Source organism: Lissotriton helveticus, chromosome 10 (assembly GCF_964261635.1).
Source record: "Lissotriton helveticus chromosome 10, aLisHel1.1, whole genome shotgun sequence".
Taxonomy (NCBI): domain Eukaryota; kingdom Metazoa; phylum Chordata; class Amphibia; order Caudata; family Salamandridae; genus Lissotriton; species Lissotriton helveticus.
Genome location: NC_136071.1, coordinates 1,546,046 through 1,562,946, shown reverse-complemented (window position 1 = coordinate 1,562,946; position 16,901 = coordinate 1,546,046). Strand labels below are relative to the sequence as shown.

The 16,901-nt window shown below is 50.7% G+C and overlaps 1 protein-coding gene across 4 annotated transcripts in view; it reads left to right on the top strand.

Moving 5' to 3' along the window:
• FAM3A (FAM3 metabolism regulating signaling molecule A) overlaps positions 1-16,294 on the top strand; it is a 154,050-nt gene extending 137,756 nt beyond the window's left edge. For 2 of the 4 annotated variants that reach the window (XM_078664496.1, XM_078664497.1), the window contains exon 10: positions 8,371-16,294. In XM_078664496.1, coding sequence (XP_078520622.1) covers positions 8,371-8,469 — 99 coding nt within the window. In that variant the 3' untranslated portion in view covers positions 8,470-16,294. The remainder of the gene's footprint in view (positions 1-8,370) is intronic. The other 2 variants (XM_078664499.1, XM_078664498.1) reach the window with 1 other exon arrangement.
• The last annotated feature ends 607 nt before the right edge of the window (positions 16,295-16,901 follow it).

The window sequence follows — 16,901 nt, the reverse complement described above, 5'->3', positions numbered from 1 at the left end:
TGTCTCTGCAGAGAGGCTCTGCGTCTCTGGTCCTGGGTTCAGGACCATCAGATTTGTCTGATGGCAAATCATCTGGCCGGAGTTCTAAACGTGCGAGCGGACAGTCTCAGTCGGCAGTTCTCTGCCGACCACGAGTGGAGGCTTCACCCGGAGGTTGTTCACGACATCTTTCAGATGTGGAGGACTCCTCGGGTGGACCTGTTCGCCACTCGCGAGAATGCTCACTGCCTGTCATTCTGCAGTCTCCAGTATCCGATGCAAGGAGCTCTGGGGGACGCGTTTCAGTTGAGTTGGGGAAATCAACTCCTTTACGCGTTTCCCCCCATACCCTTGATTCCTCGGGTTCTGAGGAAGATTCGCCAGGACCGAGCCCAAGTCATATTGGTCGCCCCGGACTGGCCAAGAATGGTGTGGTACACGGACCTTCTCCACCTCTCCTCTCACCCGCCGCTCCGTCTCCCTTTCAGGGCAGACCTCCTCTCTCAGATGGAGGGTCAGGTTTTACACCCCCACCTCCAGACCTTACACCTTCATGCCTGGAGATTGAACGGGGCAACTTGAATTCTTTTTCTCTCCCTCGCGATGTGGTGGATGTCATCTTGTCAGCCAGGCGTGACTCCACTAAGTCCATTTATTCGTATAGGTGGTCTAAATTTGTCTCTTGGTGTAGGGAGAGAGATGTTGACCCTTTGAAGGCTCATTTGTCTGACATTTTGCAGTTTGCTCTTTCTCTGGCGCAGCAAGGATTTGCTGTTGCCACGGTCAAGGGGTATCTTTCAGCCTTATCGGCATTTCTCTGTTTGCCGGATCAGCCCTCTCTTTTTAAGTCTCCAGTGGTTTTAAGATTTTTGAAGGGTCTCACTAATAAGTTCCCTCCTTCTCCGTTTGTTGTTCCTCATTGGGATTTGAATCTTGTGTTAACCTATTTGATGGGTTCTCCCTTCGAACCCTTGCACAAGTGTCCCATGAGGCTTCTTTCTTTTAAAACTGTCTTCTTGGTTGCAATTACCTCGGCAAGGAGGGTAAGTGAGCTTCAGGCTCTTAGTTCTAAGCCCCCATTCATGACCATTCATGCTGAAAGAATGGTTCTCAGGACCAGGGCTGCTTTTCTGCCTAAGGTGGTAACTCCCTTCCATCTAGGACAATCCATTACCCTTCCTACTTTTTATCCTCCCCCTCACCCTTCCAAGGAGGAGGAGAGACTTCATCGTTTGGACCCGAAGAGAGCAGTCAGTTTCTATCTCGATAGGACTAAAGACTATCGTGTTGATGATCAACTCTTCGTGGGTTTTTCTGGCTGCAAAAAAGGCAGAGCGGTGCACAAGCACACACTCTCCAGGTGGATAATCCTGTGTATCAAGATTTGCTACTCCCTGGCGGGTAAGGACCCTCCTGAGGGTATTAGAGCACATTCAACTAGAGCAAAGTCTGCAACATCTGCTTTGTCTAGAGGTGTACCTGTTGAGGATATTTGCAGAGCCGCGACTTGGGCCTCCCTCCACACTTTCGCGAAGCACTACCGCTTGGATACTGAGGTGAGGAGGGACAGCCACTTCGCGCGTTCTGTCCTCCAAGATTTCTTGGTATAGCAGATTGGACACCCTCCTCCGGGAGTGGGGACTGCTGTGGGACTCTATTCACAAGGTGAGGAATCCACACGGCAGATGTATCTATCAGAAGAACAAGTTACTTACCTTCGGTAACGCTTTTTCTGGTAGATACTATATCTGCCTGTGGATTCCTCACATGCCCACCCGCCTCCCCGTTGTCCATTCTGCTATACCTGGGTTTATTTGTATATTTATTGTATATATATTGGGTTTTTGATACCTTTGTTACGCACTATGTGTGCTATTTTGGTTTGTATGTACTATGTACACTGTATATATGTATATTTCCTGTCATTGGTCCGTCCGGGTGCCTCGAAGGCACGGAAAAAAGGGCGGAACTGACGTCATCACGCCGACGTGGGTCTTATAAGGAGTCGGTGACGTCAGACGGAGTCGCACGCGATGTCGTGCTCCTATGACGTCGTCCACGCCGGCGTGCTACAAAGAACATTTCCAAACGTTGCTGACGCAAGGGGGATATTCACAAGGTGAGGAATCCACAGGCAGATACTGTATCTACCAGAAAAAGCGTTACCGAAGGTAAGTAACTTGTTCATCTAGACCTTTCCATAGCTTTAAAATCTTCTAGTTCTCAAGCCTTAATGGCAATATGAGCCGTAATTATGTGGTAGGAGCTTAAGTTTATCAAAGACTCCATGGCTAGAGTTTCTGCGCTCTTCTACACACTGCACCTTGCTTTAGTCGGTGCTGCCCCTGAGCGGTTACATGGTTCCTACCAGATCACCCCTGGTTTCCACCAGATCACCCCTGGTTTCCACCAGATCACCCCTGGTTTCCACCAGATCACCCCTGGTTTCCCCCAGATCACCCCTGCTCCTGTTCTGTCAAATGTGTCAGTCGCTGCCTTCTAGTCTGGGGCTTCCGGTAAAAGGCCTTGTTGTCTACATTTGACTTTTATCCAACCAGGTCCACAACACAACATTCCAAATCTGCCCTTCTTTGGATTAACCTGCTTCAGCGCTCACACCAAGCGAGAAACCTATTAAAATGTGATACTTCCATGTCCTTACCTCACCTCACCATGGCACATCACATCTCTTCACTAATGGACTCCACAGCATCCTATACCCAACAGAGGCCATACCTCAGGAGTCTTCAGCAGTGCCTGGATGAGCAGAGGCCAAACCTCAGGAGCCTTCAGAAGTGCCTGGAAGAGCAGAGGCCAAACCTCAGGAGCCTTCAGAAGTGCCTGGAAGAGCAGAGGCCAAACCTCAGGAGCCTTCAGCAGTGCCTGGAAGAGCAGAGGCCAAACCTCAGGTGCCTTCAGCAGTGCCTGGAAGAGCAGAGGCCAAACCTCAGGAGCCTTCAGCAGTGCCTGGAAGAGCAGAGGCCAAACCTCAGGAGCCTTCAGCAGTGCCTGGAAGAGCAGAGGCCAAACCTCAGGAGCCTTCAGCAGTGCCTGGAAGAGCAGAGGCCAAACCTCAGGAGCCTTCAGCAGTGCCTGGAAGAGCAGAGGCCAAACCTCAGGAGCCTTCAGCAGTGCCTGGAAGAGCAGAGGCCAAACCTCAGGAGCCTTCAGCAGTGCCTGGAAGAGCAGAGGCCAAACCTCAGGAGCCTTCAGCAGTGCCTGGAAGAGCAGAGGCCAAACCTCAGGAGCCTTCAGCAGTGCCTGGAAGAGCAGAGGCCTCCAACTAAGGGAAGCAGGAAGCCAAACTGCAGCAGGCTCATGTTATACCCAGGGTGGTGTTGGCAAAAGAGCCAGGTTGCAGGGGCTCCTTTGCATCAAACAATACCCCTGGAACAGGCCTTCAGAGTGGAGCATGTCCTAAAACCACCCCTTTGTTCCCAGATAAATCAGTTCTGGTGCAAACCGAAGCATCACATGTTATCTGAACCCGCAGGAAGATCCGCGAGCGAGGAGTCCATCCCTCAGAACTCAGACTCTTTAACGTCGGCCACTCGCAGGAGCCTGGAGATCTCAGCCGTTCGTTGGCCATGAGGCCAGACGTCAAAGTAGATGTGTTCAGCAGGATGTTTCTGGAAAATAGCAAATGAGTCATCAGCGCTGGGTTGCCATATATAGGTTAATGTCTTTCAGAAATAGAATTATTTGCAATTCCAAACAAGAAAAATGCTCTGATTACACAGCCAGACTACGTGAACCGGAACCCAGGTGGGTTTGGTCATAAGGTTCCAGGAGTGTTGTCTAGAAAAGATTTAAGACATTCCTAAAATATAACTGCACCTCAATCAATCAGGAGACACATTTATCCCCTACTGCCCCAACCACATTTGCGTACACCGCTGTTTTGCAAACTAAAGCTCTTATTCCAGTGGAACTGCCATACTTATACACAAGCGATTGCCCTTCCAATTAAATCACCTGCATACTGATAGTGCAGGCCGTTTCACTTTGGTAGCAGGGAGGCTAATGGGTTACAATATCGTTTTATTGTGCATTTATGTGCCGAATGTGGATGACCCCGGTTTTTTCCATACTTTACATACCCTGTTGCTCCCTTTAGGAGCCGATTACATTTGCTTACGGGGGATCTTAACCTTCTTTTGCAGCCTAAAATTTACAGCACAGCAGATTCCGCTGCCACGAAACCTCGAGCTAGTGGGGTGCTTTGTGACATTGTGACGCTATCGGTCTAGTGGGCATATGGCGCATGTGTTTTCCAACTGAGGCAGCAAACAGTCACTGTTCGGCCCCCACAACACTTGGACACGTCTGGACTACTGGCTGCTGTCACATACTATGGGCCCCTGGTCCGCTCCATGATTCATTTGCCTCGCACATACTCTGACCATTCACCGGTCATCATGCATATCCGACTACCCAGACCAGAGGGTACCGAAAGGCAGTGGAGATTCCCGGGACAGGCTTTAAACTATTCGGTTTTCTCGGCTGAGATTCAGGAGTCAATAGTGACATACTTTGACTTAAATGTGGGCTCCGTCAGTACATGGGCAACGGTGTGGGAGGCATTCAAGGCATATATAAGGGGGGAATGCATTGCTAAGCATGCTGGGACGCTTAAATCACTGCGAAGCACAATTGCTCACGTGGAGGACCGTCTAAAGGTCTTGGACAAAGAACAACTTAAGCACCCAGACCCTGCTAAGCAAGCGAGTCGCTTGCTGTTGCTGACTGAGTTCAGGGAAGCCGCGGACAGTGAAATACATTTTTGGGGGAAATATGCTACTGCTCTGTGGTACGGCGAAGGGGACAGACCGGGTTCGCACACAGGCACAACTGTTGTGGCTTTGCGTCGGGAAAGCTTACCTTGCATCTATCCGCTCTGAAGATGGGCAGGTTCACACGGAGACACCTGAGATTATGCGCGAATTCCGTCAGTACTACACCGCTTCATACACAGCGTGCACTAGGCAGGACGATGGAGACTGCAGGTCATACTTAAATGAGATCGCCATGGTAGGGTTAGAGGAATATATGCAAAAGTTTTTAGCAAAGCCATTTTCTAAGGAAGAGATTGTCAACGCCATAAATGCCTTAAATGGTACTACAGCGCCAGGACTCGATGGCTTTACAGGCATATTTTACAAACATTATAAAGACCTAGTCGCCCGTACCTTCTTGAGGTTTATAATGAAGCCCCGGAAAATAAAATGTTGCCTCCCACGCTTCATGAGGCAGTAATCGTCTTGCTGCCCAAGCCTGGCAAGGACCCACCGAGCTGCGGCTCTTATAGACCGCTATCACTTTTACATTTGGACTATAAAATCCTTGCTAAAATGATTGCGTTGCAACTGGCGATGCTCTTGGACCGCATTATATCCCCAGTGCTGTCTGGCTTCGTCCCCCATAGGTTTATGGCGTTAAATTTGTGTACATTGTTTGCAGTGTTTTATAGAATTTCGCCGGAGGTCCCAGCTGTGGCGGTCCTACTTGACTCAGAAAAGGCGTTTGATTCCTTGGAATGGCCCTTTATATGGGCCGTGATGAGGATATTAGGCAGCCACAAAGGCTTTAGAGACCTTACGGCATTGCTCTATGCCTCTCCCACGGCTAGACTCCGCCTGAATGGCAATCTGTCCACCCCGGTTACACGTGGTACTAGGCAAGGCTGCCCTCTATCTCCCTTACTTTTCTTTCTGGCTCTGGACCCTTTGGTCCGCCACTTTCACGAGAAAGATCTTCATAGAGGTATCCAGTTCAATACAGGTCCTCTCCTGGCCTTGCTTTATGTGGATGACATTGTGTTGTATGTCCGACGACCACAGGACCATTTGGATCCACTTATCAGAGAGATTCTTCGCTTTAGTTTATTCGGGGCTGGGCATAAACTGGAGCAAGTACGAATTACTCCCCTTGACGACGGACACCATTGAATCGGAGTGCGAGTTCCCGCTGAAATGGTGTCATGACTCAGTCAGGTGTTTGGGTATCCAGATTCATAGAGAGGCGGACCGTATGGTGAGGCTGAACTATGGGTCGGCTATACACAAGCTTGATGCCCAGGTAGAACGATGGAAAGGGCTCCCACTCTCCATGTCTGGTAGAATTGCGCTTATGAAGGTAATTGTTCTTCCAAAGTTTCTGTACATGTTTCACAATATCCTTATCCCGCTCCCTGATAGTTTTTTTAAGACTCTTAGATCATATCTTATCAGGCTCACGTGGGGCAGCAAAAGACCCAGGATTCGATGGGATACCATGACTTTATCATATGAAAGGGGAGGGCTGGGGGCCCAGGACTTTAGAATGTATTACTTAGTGGCGCAGAGTAGTTTTGCCCACTCATAGTACCATCCCGATGCGCGTATTCCCTACAGTAAGCCTGAATCCGATCTGGTGCTCCCAACTCCGCTTCATGCCATTTTGCGCCAGGGGTTTCCTCGCGACCCTAGAGATATTCAGACAGTGTCCACTACGAGCTGGGCGTGGCGCAAATAATCGCAAGTTGCGGTGAGCGGATCCCTGTATTTTTCTGAAATTCCCATAGCTCACAATCCATGGCTCTCCATTACTGAAGAGAAATTAGTTGTTTGAGTACTTAAATCCCACTCCATGACAAAGTTTGGTTACTTGTTCCCAAACGGGCAGGTATTTCATAATGGGGGGGGGGGGGGTGTCGAGGAGCCGATCTGTCCGTTTTTTCCAGTAGGGTGCGCAGGGCTCTGCGTGCTAAATTATTGGAATATCCACTGGAACCACAGTCCTATGAACCTCTATCCCTTTTGATAACAAACTCTGATGGGACTCGACTGATTTCTAGGTTATACAAGGCCACCATGACCTTGATCCCGAGCCATGATACTAAGGTGCGAGAGTGATCTGGGACGTCCTATTCTTGGTGACCAGTGGGCATACTGTTGTTCTCAGATTAGGGAAATTTCCCTTAACATCAGGCACAAGTTAATACATTTTAAATATCTATGGAGAGTGTATATGACGCCGGCCAAGCTGCACACTATCGACCTGTCCCGGCCTCATAATTGCCGCAAGTGTGGTAGCCCTTATGCAGATTTTCCCCATTTGACTTGAACTTGCCATGGGATTGCGGAGTTCTGGGTTGCCATTTTTGACATGATATCCCGGATGGCTCTGTTGACTAAAGACCCCTCCCAGAGGTCGCACTCCTGGGATATGTATATAATATACCCAAGAAGCTACGCAGGTTTATTGCGCTAGCGTTACTTTTCGTTAAGCGCAAGGTAACTCTTAGATGGGGTAGGAAACCGCTTCCTACAAAAGGTGCATGGCTTGCCAGTCTCACTTATTGCAACACAAATTGTGAATTATGTGCCACGTTGCTCCCACCCAAATCCAGACCAAAAGAGATCTGGGATCCGCTCAAGACAGATTTGCAGAACTCGGAGCCGGTGCCCCTAGTCATACTCCTGATGGTATAGTTCCAGCTGGCGTGGGTTGAAAGTTGGAAATTGGAATGTATTGTTTATATGTTTTCAGGCATGTTCTGGAGATGGATATGCCTTAACCCTGGGATGATGTGCACCGAGAAGACTAATATGTACGGGTCAGACATTGTATAATTTGGTGTCACTTTGTCGTACCTTTCTTTGTAGATCATGGCAAGATGCCAAATGTTTAAACTGTTAACAGGATAGTGCAGGAACAACTGTGGAATTGACATTGCTTTGTATATGTCGGAAAATGATAACGTTAAAAAAGAAAATGTAACACACAGCTGCTCAAGTACCGTACTGTAATACTAATGTGACGCGCGGCTGCTCAAGTACCGTACTGTAATACTAATGTGACGCGCGGCTGCTCAAGTACCGTACTGTAATACTAATGTGACGCACGGCTGCTCAAGTACCGTACTGTAATACTAATGTGACACGCGGCTGCTCAAGTACCGTACTGTAATACTAATGTGACACGCAGCTGCTCAAGTACCGTACTGTAATACTAATGTGACGCACGGCTGCTCAAGTACCGTACTGTAATACTAATGTGACGCGCGGCTGCTCAAGTACCGTACTGTAATACTAATGTGACGCGCGGCTGCTCAAGTACCGTACTGTAATACTAATGTGACGCATGGCTGCTCAAGTACCGTACTGTAATACTAATGTGACGCGCGGCTGCTCAAGTACCGTACTGTAATACTAATGTGATGCGCGGCTGCTCAAGTACCGTACTGTAATACTAATGTGACGCGCGGCTGCTCAAGTACCGTACTGTAATACTAATGTGACGCGCGGCTGCTCAAGTACCGTACTGTAATATTAATGTAAAACACACCTATTCAAGTCAAATACTGTTAAACTAATGTAACAGACACCTGTTTCTTCTTTTGTTTTGTAGCACATGAAGAACAGCAAGGCCACAAATAAGTATGAAGGGTGGCCCGAGGCACTGGAGCTGGAGGGTTGTGTGCCAGCGAGGACCAACGAGACGCTGTGAACACCTACCCCTGAGCTGTGTACTTATGAAAAGCAAAGCTACTCATGGACTACGTGCCACCGCAAGACCCCAAGAGCTGTACGCCTGTGATGACCAAAAAGACTCTGGAAACACCTGCTCCGGAGCGGAGGACTTGTGGTGACCAAGAACTCTCTGTGAACTCCGTCTCTGGAGCTGAGTGTTAGTGATCACCAACAGCCCTCTGTGAAAACCTTCTCTGGATCTGTGTGCATATCTAGACTCCGTGAACACTTACTACGGAGCTGTGTGCTTATCTAGACTCCGTGAACACTTACTACGGAGCTGTGTGCATATCTAGACTCCGTGAACACTTACTACGGGGCTGTGTGCATATCTAGACTCTGTGAACACTTACTACGGAGCTGTGTGCATATCTAGACTCAGTGAACAAGTACTACAGAGCTGTGTGCATATCTAGACTCCGTGAACACTTACTATGGAGCTGTGTGCATATCTAGACTCCGTGAACACTTACTACGTAGCTGTGTGATTGTGACGACCAACATCCTTCTGTGCGCACATTCTCTGGAGCTGACAAACAAGACTCTGTCTACACAGACTTTAAAGCTCTCTGCTTGTGATGATCAAGAAGTCTCTGTGAATACCCTCTCCTTAGCTGGGTGCCTGTGACGATCAACAAAACTCAGTGAAAACCTCTCTGAGTGGAGTGCCTGTGATGACCAAGAACCCTCTGAACGCCTGCCCTGCAGCTCGGTGCTTGTGAGGATCAACTAGACTCTGTCTACACCGACTCTAGAGCGGTCTGCTTGTGATGATCGACAAAAGTCTGTGAACACCCGTTCTGGAGCTGTGTGTTCGCGATGAGCAAGAAGAATCTGTGGATCCTCTCCTTCCACTATAGCTGTGTACCTGTGACGACCAAAGACACCTGATGAACACCCACTCTGGCGGTGTCTGCAATGCAGACTTACACGACTCATTGCACGCTCCTCCGCCTGTATGCCTGCTCTAGAATAGACTCTGTGAACAGTGCTCAAGAGCTTTGTTTCTGTGATGAAGTGTATGCTGCTCCAGCCAGACCTGTTAACATGTCCTTGCAGAGATCCAGTGCCCCTTTATCAGACCCCGGCAGCCTGGCTCCCCACCTCCCTGAGTCTTGGGTGCACCTGCCTCTGGGGTGCATGTATCCTTCAACCTTGGACTTTGTCTGATGATGAGAGCTCCCCTTTCCACCCCCACCAGCAGGGTCTCCCAAGAGACCTGTAAGGTCAGGTACCTGGAATCCTCTTTCTCTGCAGCCACTGTCCCCAGACCCTAGGATTGCCCCCGCCATGGATTCTGTCCTCTAGTGTTTGACTCTAGGCTCCTCTCCCTCTGTGACCCAAGTCTTCCAGTTCTGCGCTCTCGGTCAAGGGTATTCAAGTGCTACTCTTTGGGTTCATCTCATTTGTGGGTTCCAGTTTCAAGTGCTTGGGTACCTTTGCTTAGGAGCCTGAGATCCCAGGCCCCAGTCTTTAAGCTTTTCTTCCTTCACCATATCTACTGGCCCTTTATCTCCTTCCTGTGGATCTCCAATGAGTCGGACTTCGGACTCTTCTCCCACTGATTCCCAAGTCCCTGCCTCAATGCTCCTTTCTCTGTCCCTGGGCCTCTGCTTACTTATCCACTGATCCCTGAGCCACGCGCCCTCCTTACCTACGCTCCTCTAGCTCTGGGACCTGTTGACCTGTCGCCTGCGGCTTGGTGCCCTAATCCCAACTACTCTTCCCGCTGGGTCCTTTTACTCCAGTTCCCTCGCAGATCAGCTTTTAACTCCCACCCAAGCTCAAGGGATCTCACCTGATAGAGGCTTTTAACTCCTACCCCAAGCTAAGGGGGTCTCAGGTGATAGAGGCTTTTAACTCCCACCCCAAGCTCAGGGGGGTCTGACGTGGTAGAGGCTTTTAACTCCTACCCAAGCTCTGGGGGGGGGTCTCACGTGATAGATGAAGAATTTGACTTCACTCCGGTTTTTTCCTCTGGCTGGATGAAGCTTTGCGCAGCCACGCTGATGACCTAAGTAAAGTGAAAGTGTCACTGGCAGGTCATTCTTGACCTGGGTTCCCAGGCTGTATGATGTGGAACATAGTTGCATGACGCTAACATACCTCCTTACAGGGTCTATAGACTGGAAGTGTCACTAGTAGGACAGGCTGGATCTGGGTTCTCAGGCTGAATGATGCAGAACCTGGCCCTTGCCGTAGTTGGACTGGTCCGGAGCTCTCCAGCTGTATGGTGTGGAAGCTGACCGTACGAAGCTCACATACCCCCCCATATAGGGTCTGTACGGTGGAAGTGGTATTGGTTGGATGGGCTGTACTGGAACTTTCAGACTCTATGATGTGGAAGCTTGCATACCGCCTTACAGGCCCTGTATGGTGGAAGTGGTATTGGTTAGATGGACTGGTCCGGAGCTCTCCAGCTGTATGGTGTGGGAGCTGACCGTACGAAGCTCACATACCGCCATACAGGGTCTGTACGGTGGAAGTGGTAGGACAGTCTGGACCGGAGCTCTCAGGCTGTATGATGTGGAAGCTCGCATACCGCCTTACAGGCTCTGTACGGTGGAAGTGGTATTGGTAGGCAGGGTGGTACTGGCCCCACTTGACTGATGGTTGAGGTAGAAGCAGCCTCTGGTATGGCAGGTTGAAGCTTGCCCCTCTCACAGGCTGTGTCGGGTAGAAGCCACCGCTGACCGGATGGGGTTTCACCCGTTTTGTTTAAGGGTTGTATATGGTAAACTATTCTTGGCAGGACCAAAGATTGACCAGGGCTCTCTCATAGGGTTGTATTAGGTCTTTGCGTACTCTTGCAGTACAGTCTGGACATGGCCTCGTCGGTGCCCTGTGCAAGAAGGAAGCTGCCATTGTCATTCTGAGGTTGGGACTGAACCTTCTCATGGGTTGTGTGTGGTTTACACTACTCCCTGCAGGCTGACCTGAGCCTGGCTCTTTCTAGCAGTGTACGGTGACGGTGGTCCTGACCTGAGCCTGGCTCTTTCTAGCAGTGTAAGGTGACGGTGGTCCATCAGGCTGACCTGAGCCTGGCTCTTTCTAGCAGTGTAAGCTGACGGTGGTCCTGACCTGAGCCTGGCTCTTTCTAGCAGTGTAAGGTGACGGTGGTCCATCAGGCTGACCTGAGCCTGGCTCTTTCTAGCAGTGTAAGGCGACGGTGGTCCATCGGGCTGACCTGAGCCTGGCTCTTTCTAGCAGTGTACGGTGACGGTGGTCCATCGGGCTGACCTGAGCCTGGCTCTTTCTAGCAGTGTAAGGTGACGGTGGTCCTGACCTGAGCCTGGCTCTTTCTAGCAGTGTAAGGTGACGGTGGTCCTGACCTGAGCCTGGCTCTTTCTAGCAGTGTAAGGTGACGGTGGTCCTGACCTGAGCCTGGCTCTTTCTAGCAGTGTACGGTGACGGTGGTCCTGACCTGAGCCTGGCTCTTTCTAGCAGTGTAAGGTGACGGTGCTCCCTGCAGGCTGACCTGAGCCTGGCTCTTTCTAGCAGTGTAAGGTGACGGTGGTCCTGACCTGAGCCTGGCTCTTTCTAGCAGTGTAAGGTGACGGTGGTCCTGACCTGAGCCTGGCTCTTTCTAGCAGTGTAAGGTGACGGTGGTCCTGACCTGAGCCTGGCTCTTTCTAGCAGTGTAAGGTGACGGTGGTCCTGACCTGAGCCTGGCTCTTTCTAGCAGTGTAAGGTGACGGTGGTCCTGATCTGAGCCTGGCTCTTTCTAGCAGTGTAAGCTGACGGTGGTCCTGACCTGAGCCTGGCTCTTTCTAGCAGTGTACGGTGACGGTGGTCCTGACCTGAGCCTGGCTCTTTCTAGCAGTGTAAGGTGACGGTGGTCCTGACCTGAGCCTGGCTCTTTCTAGCAGTGTACGGTGACGGTGGTCCTGACCTGAGCCTGGCTCTTTCTAGCAGTGTAAGGTGACGGTGGTCCATCAGGCTGACCTGAGCCTGGCTCTTTCTAGCAGTGTACGGTGACGGTGGTACTGACCTGAGCCTGGCTCTTTCTAGCAGTGTACGGTGACGGTGGTACTGACCTGAGCCTGGCTCTTTCTAGCAGTGTAAGCTGACGGTGGTCCTGACCTGAGCCTGGCTCTTTCTAGCAGTGTAAGGTGACGGTGATCCATCAGGCTGACCTGAGCCTGGCTCTTTCTAGCAGTGTAAGCTGACGGTGGTCCTGACCTGAGCCTGGCTCTTTCTAGCAGTGTAAGCTGACGGTGGTCCTGACCTGAGCCTGGCTCTTTCTAGCAGTGTAAGCTGACGGTGGTCCTGACCTGAGCCTGGCTCTTTCTAGCAGTGTAAGGTGACGGTGCTCCCTGCAGGCTGACCTGAGCCTGGCTCTTTATAGCAGTGTACGGCGACGGTGGTCCATCAGGCTGACCTGAGCCTGGCTCTTTCTAGCAGTGTAAGCTGACGGTGGTCCTGACCTGAGCCTGGCTCTTTCTAGCAGTGTAAGGTGACGGTGGTCCTGACCTGAGCCTGGCTCTTTCTAGCAGTGTAAGGTGACGGTGGTCCTGATCTGAGCCTGGCTCTTTCTAGCAGTGTAAGCTGACGGTGGTCCTGACCTGAGCCTGGCTCTTTCTAGCAGTGTAAGGTGACGGTGGTCCTGACCTGAGCCTGGCTCTTTCTAGCAGTGTACGGTGACGGTGGTCCTGACCTGAGCCTGGCTCTTTCTAGCAGTGTAAGGTGACGGTGGTCCTGACCTGAGCCTGGCTCTTTCTAGCAGTGTAAGGTGACGGTGGTCCTGACCTGAGCCTGGCTCTTTCTAGCAGTGTAAGCTGACGGTGGTCCTGACCTGAGCCTGGCTCTTTCTAGCAGTGTAAGCTGACGGTGGTCCTGACCTGAGCCTGGCTCTTTCTAGCAGTGTAAGGTGACGGTGGTCCTGACCTGAGCCTGGCTCTTTCTAGCAGTGTAAGGTGACGGTGGTCCTGATCTGAGCCTGGCTCTTTCTAGCAGTGTAAGCTGACGGTGGTCCTGACCTGAGCCTGGCTCTTTCTAGCAGTGTAAGCTGACGGTGGTCCTGACCTGAGCCTGGCTCTTTCTAGCAGTGTAAGGTGACGGTGGTCCATCAGGCTGACCTGAGCCTGGCTCTTTCTAGCAGTGTAAGGTGACGGTGGTCCTGACCTGAGCCTGGCTCTTTCTAGCAGTGTACGGTGACGGTGGTCCTGACCTGAGCCTGGCTCTTTCTAGCAGTGTACGGTGACGGTGGTCCTGACCTGAGCCTGGCTCTTTTTAGCAGTGTAAGGTGACGGTGGTCCTGACCTGAGCCTGGCTCTTTCTAGCAGTGTAAGGTGACGGTGGTCCTGACCTGAGCCTGGCTCTTTCTAGCAGTGTACGGTGACGGTGGTCCTTACCTGAGCCTGGCTCTTTCTAGCAGTGTACGGTGACGGTGGTCCATCAGGCTGACCTGAGCCTGGCTCTTTCTAGCAGTGTAAGGTGACGGTGATCCATCAGGCTGACCTGAGCCTGGCTCTTTCTAGCAGTGTACGGTGACGGTGATCCATCAGGCTGACCTGAGCCTGGCTCTTTCTAGCAGTGTAAGGTGACGGTGCTCCCTGCAGGCTGACCTGAGCCTGGCTCTTTCTAGCAGTGTACGGTGACGGTGATCCATCGGGCTGACCTGAGCCTGGCTCTTTCTAGCAGTGTAAGGTGACGGTGGTCCATCGGGCTGACCTGAGCCTGGCTCTTACTAGCAGTGTACGGTGACGGTGATCCTGATCTGAGCCTGGCTCTTTCTAGCAGTGTAAGGTGACGGTGGTCCTGATCTGAGCCTGGCTCTTTCTAGCAGTGTAAGGTGACGGTGGTCCTGACCTGAGCCTGGCTCTTTCTAGCAGTGTAAGGTGACGGTGGTCCATCAGGCTGACCTGAGCCTGGCTCTTTCTAGCAGTGTAAGGTGACGGTGGTCCTGACCTGAGCCTGGCTCTTTCTAGCAGTGTAAGGCGACGGTGGTCCTGACCTGAGCCTGGCTCTTTCTAGCAGTGTAAGGTGACGGTGCTCCCTGCAGGCTGACCTGAGCCTGGCTCTTTCTAGCAGTGTAAGGTGACGGTGGTCCTGACCTGAGCCTGGCTCTTTCTAGCAGTGTAAGGTGACGGTGGTCCTGACCTGAGCCTGGCTCTTTCTAGCAGTGTAAGGTGACGGTGGTCCTGACCTGAGCCTGGCTCTTTCTAGCAGTGTAAGGCGACGGTGGTCCTGACCTGAGCCTGGCTCTTTCTAGCAGTGTACGGCGACGGTGGTCCATGCAGGGCAGGGATGGACCTGGCCCTTTTTATGGGCAGTCTATGATGGAGCTATTGTCTCAGGTGTGAGCTTAGCCCCTCTTTGGATAAGGTGAAAGTGTTTCTTACAAGACGGTTGGACCAGACCCTTTTTATAATCTTTGTATGGTGGGAGGAACCCGCCAAGGTTTGCCTGAGGCCTCTCACAAGCTGTGGTAAATTAAGTTGGCCCCTCATGGTCTGGGTACAAGGCCACCTGCCCCTGGCCCCTCTCACTGGCTCAGTAATGTGAAGGAGCCCTTACTGAGTGGAACCAAAGTACTGCCATAGGGTGGGATGTGAAAGTGGCCCGATCTGTGCCGTCTCATGCGTCCTGTCTGGTGGGAGCCGCCTCTGGTAGGGTCTTTCTCACAGGCTGTAAGGCAGAAGTGTCCTGAGGGTTACAGGTGGAGCTGCCTCAGCAGCATGAGACTGGATCACTTTCTTCTCCTGGGATATGTAAAATAAAGGTTGACACTGACGCGCCCCCTTCAACGTGTGTGAGACATGGAAGGGATCCCTGGCACGACAAGGCACGATAGAGCACCTCTGGGATATTCTGCCAGACATTTAAATATTGTGCTATTGCTAAAAGATCTCCTCCAAAAACATTGTGACGGTAGGTGTATGTATGGAAGTCTAGATTCATTATTCTTAGGTCCACATATACGCCCCTGGATGAGATCCATACATCTTCAAGGGATGTCGATATGGAGTCCAGTCGAACGGCAGTCGATGTTTTGACGACATTGTTGTTGTCGCCCCATCTGTTTCTTCACAGTATTCGGACATGAACCCCCTGGCAGGCTGGTAGGTGCCCCTACTGGAGGAGTCTGGAGCTGCCGAGAGCGCACAGTGCCCGAGACTCTTTAGTGTTCTGGTCTCAGCAGCGAGAAGTGATGTGGTGCCTTCCAATGCAGGCTTATTAAAGCTGTGTGCACTTTTCGTAATCACATCTGTTGTGGCTGCTCATTCGCTCTCGAGGCCAGAGGTCCAGGTGGTTGAGTGAATACTCTTACTTCTACCAGGACGGATGTTCGACCATTGGCAGCAAACTTTTTTGGGTAGAATTTTGGGGGTGGGGTGGGGGGGACTGTATGCTTAATTAGAATCCACAGTGTCAGACCTGAAAGCCACAGCTCCCTCTGCATACTGTGTGTAGTTTCTTTTGAGCCCCTTCACCTACCTGTGCTTGTCTAAGTTGAGCTCTGTCGCAAGCATCCTATGTCTGCAGGTCTGTCCTTCCTCCTCCCCATGCCTCTATTTAACCCGACTCTTCCCCTATCCGTCTGTGTGGCCTTGCCCAGCTTCCTTCACCTCTCAGTGCCTCCACTGTGCTGCTTATCTGCGTAGGGTCTCCGCCACTTATGTGAGAAATCCCTGAAAACATTTGAAGTGGAATTATTTTTTTTCTAAAGAGAGCATTCTTTTTAAATTAAATACAAGTAAACTACAGTGTTGACGCTTCAATATCTTCAGCTGTGAATATTCGATTCTGTTTTCCTGAAAAAATAAAAGAGCTTTGCAGATGGAAAATACTTTCAAAAATGTTTTATATGTCATCTCTTTAAGAGTCCAGCGAGTTACTCTGCCCGGAACAGGCTGGGTGCAGTACCATAGGAGGTTCCCTTGCACCTCTTTTTGCCACTTTTGGTACTGCACCCTGCAACATGTTTAGATGAAACAAAATTGACATTTATAATGCCAGTAACTCCTACAAATGCAAGACCAATTGTATTTCCAATGCAACAGGTCTCAAATGTGTTAGTCACTGTCAGTTGTAAATGGAGGTTTTTCACTGGTCAATAGGCTTGGTATAGACAGAACGCAAGCTATGTCCTCTGTAAGGCCGGCAGTGGTTACTTTACTCACTAGCACATCTCACATTTATATTAGACCTTCTATACATTTCCCTTCATCAGCTCCACACAGAGTAGAACCTAATCTGGAATTAATATAATAATTATTTTGTCACATTTCAAAGCTACTATTTGTATACATGGCCATAGCTATTTGAATGTCCTCATGGTACTGTCTTGCATGCAATGCATTATGGGTAGGGTAGATTACCATATCTTCAAAGTTTATGATGCTCACTAGGGACCTCTAGGCGCAGCTTGCGGTACTGCACCTAGACAACCAGTGCTGGTGCCTT